The sequence below is a fragment of the Austrofundulus limnaeus genome, unplaced genomic scaffold, assembly GCF_001266775.1.
Source record: "Austrofundulus limnaeus strain Quisiro unplaced genomic scaffold, Austrofundulus_limnaeus-1.0 Scaffold2, whole genome shotgun sequence".
Taxonomy (NCBI): Eukaryota; Metazoa; Chordata; class Actinopteri; order Cyprinodontiformes; family Rivulidae; genus Austrofundulus; species Austrofundulus limnaeus.
In genome coordinates this window covers 9,593,787-9,596,044 of record NW_013952404.1, presented here as the reverse complement: position 1 = coordinate 9,596,044, position 2,258 = coordinate 9,593,787, and the positions used below count along the sequence as shown (strand labels likewise).

Genomic DNA, 2,258 nt, shown 5'->3' with positions numbered 1-2,258 from the left:
ATGATCACGTGACTCCTATCTTATCCCTGATTGGTGGAACTGGTGGTGTTACAACTCTCCCCATGTTACAACCATACCCGGTCTCCCCTATTTTAACTTATTTTTAGATACCTAATTTTTGCAGTGTTTGATCAGAAATCAGTTCTTCATACACTTATTAAATTTATTCTTTTTTTCTTTGCATTAAAATATTACAGAGTAAATATATTTGTTTTCATCAGATTACCCATGAAAAAAGTGAAGAAAAAAACTTTAGCTTCACCTTTAATAGTCTCAGTGCCCGATTATGCCAAACAGAGCTAAATAGAGCAACAGATTACAGCTGTTGAAGGCTTGTTCAAGCTCAGTTTACAGCTGATATCCTGGATTTATAAATCTGACTTTGGAGGAATGAGTCCTGAGTGGGAATGTTTTGGCCRGTGTCTGCATGTGTTTGTTTGGATCATTACTGAAATATATGACTATTCACAGAATTGATTTTAATGAAGKTTTCAGAAATTTACAATTGYGTTGATGACTACACTTTTGGAGTTAACTCAATTCAAGATGGCCACCACAGCTATTCAAACATAACAAAACCCACAAATCAGTTCATACTACAGATATTGAGCTAAAGTTTTTGTTAGTATCAGTAGCTGAGATTGATTRCTAGTTTTGCTCTACGTGCTAACTGTTAGCACAAAAAACGTYTTTAAAACTRTGGAGTCAACTGTGTTTGTCRGTTAGCAAAAYTATCTCATGGTTCACAGATTTTCGTGAAACTTTGAGTCATCCATCATACATCTTCAACTGGTTAACATTTAAGGTCAATTCAAGATGGCCGACAAAACCAATCGGCATTAGCRGACACAAAAATGCCTTCGATCTACAGACATCGAGCTTAAAATAAATGTGTCTGTAGCTGAGAGTCATGTCCAACACATACGCTGAGCATGACGTCTCACAATGTTGCGTCATGTATTTTCAAAGTTTGACCTGAAATGTCTTCGTCATTTCTCAGTACACACTGATGTCAGTCTAAAACACCGGTGTGAACCGGTGATATGCCTTCCTTTGTTAGGGATTTCATTAAAAAAAATTTAAAAATTAACAGCAGAACTCAGTTTAGTCTAATTGTGTCACGGCTGGTGGTAGTTAGACGCAGAGCAACGTGAGGATCGTGAGTTGAACTTAGAGATTCAAGAAACCAAATGAAACAAAACAGCTTCTATGGCAGAAAACATGTGATGACACACATGTAGGTGGGCGTGGCGGGGGCAAAGAGCAGAGACATACTGAGGAAAAATACTGACAGTGATGAAACACGGAGAACAACTGAGCACAAGGAAAATACTGATAGTAAATATTGCTAAGAATAAACAAGGGAAATAACCCCGAAAAAATACTGGTCCTGAAATATAAATTAAGGTAAATTTGTAGATGGATTTCTAAGTAAAGAAAAAAAAAAGTGTTTTGTGTTTCTGTTCCCTCGAGAAGCCGCCCCAGTTGATGAGATGGGCATGATGCTGAACAACCTAAAGGAAGGAGGGGTTTCTCTGATCGGTCACGAGCAGCCACTGACACAGGACCACTTCAGGAAGTCCTTCATCCGACGCAACAAGAATCCCGTCATCAACGAGAAAGCGCTCACGCTGCGGGCCCTGCAGAGCACTCTGAAGGTGAGGAAGAGGGGGGAGTTTTATCCACTTTGTTTGACTCAATTCAACCTGTGGCTCGGGCTACCTTTTCCCCTGTTAAACACCGGGTTAAACATTCAACTCAAGTCAAAAAATTTATTCATTTCGTTAAAAAAATAACTATATACAGCAAAAACAAAGGAAATGCACAAATCAGAACTCACAATAAAATGAAAGGTAGCAGAAGAAGAATAAATTTTATAATGTCTGCCCCTTTTATCCCCAATATATATTCAAACAAAACATAATTTACAAAACTATACAAATAAATATAAAAACATCAACTCAAACAACAACTCATACTTTTCCATATATCTTCAGAAAACTAGCTTTATCTGTTTCTTAAATATATACATAGATCTGGTATTTTTAAGATCATCTTCCAGACCATTCCACAATCCTATACCCAAGATTAAACTATACCCTGGATTAAAGTACAACTTTCTCTCAAACAAGTATGAAAATATGGCTTCACAAACATTTCCATCCCCTTAAAGGTGCAGTATGTAACTTTTCTAAAAATATATTTTTAACATATTTGTTCACTCTGTCACTATCTCCTGACAGATTGATATTAGACAG

General features: G+C 36.8%; 1 protein-coding gene across 3 annotated transcripts in view; it reads left to right on the top strand.

The window, feature by feature from the left end:
- cnksr1 (connector enhancer of kinase suppressor of Ras 1) overlaps positions 1 to 2,258 on the top strand; it is a 46,284-nt gene that overhangs the window by 40,918 nt on the left and 3,108 nt on the right. For 2 of the 3 annotated variants that reach the window (XM_014015364.1, XM_014015382.1), the window contains one exon: positions 1,474 to 1,658. In XM_014015364.1, coding sequence (XP_013870818.1) covers positions 1,474 to 1,658 — 185 coding nt within the window. The remainder of the gene's footprint in view (positions 1 to 1,473; positions 1,659 to 2,258) is intronic. The other variant, XM_014015372.1, reaches the window with a different exon arrangement.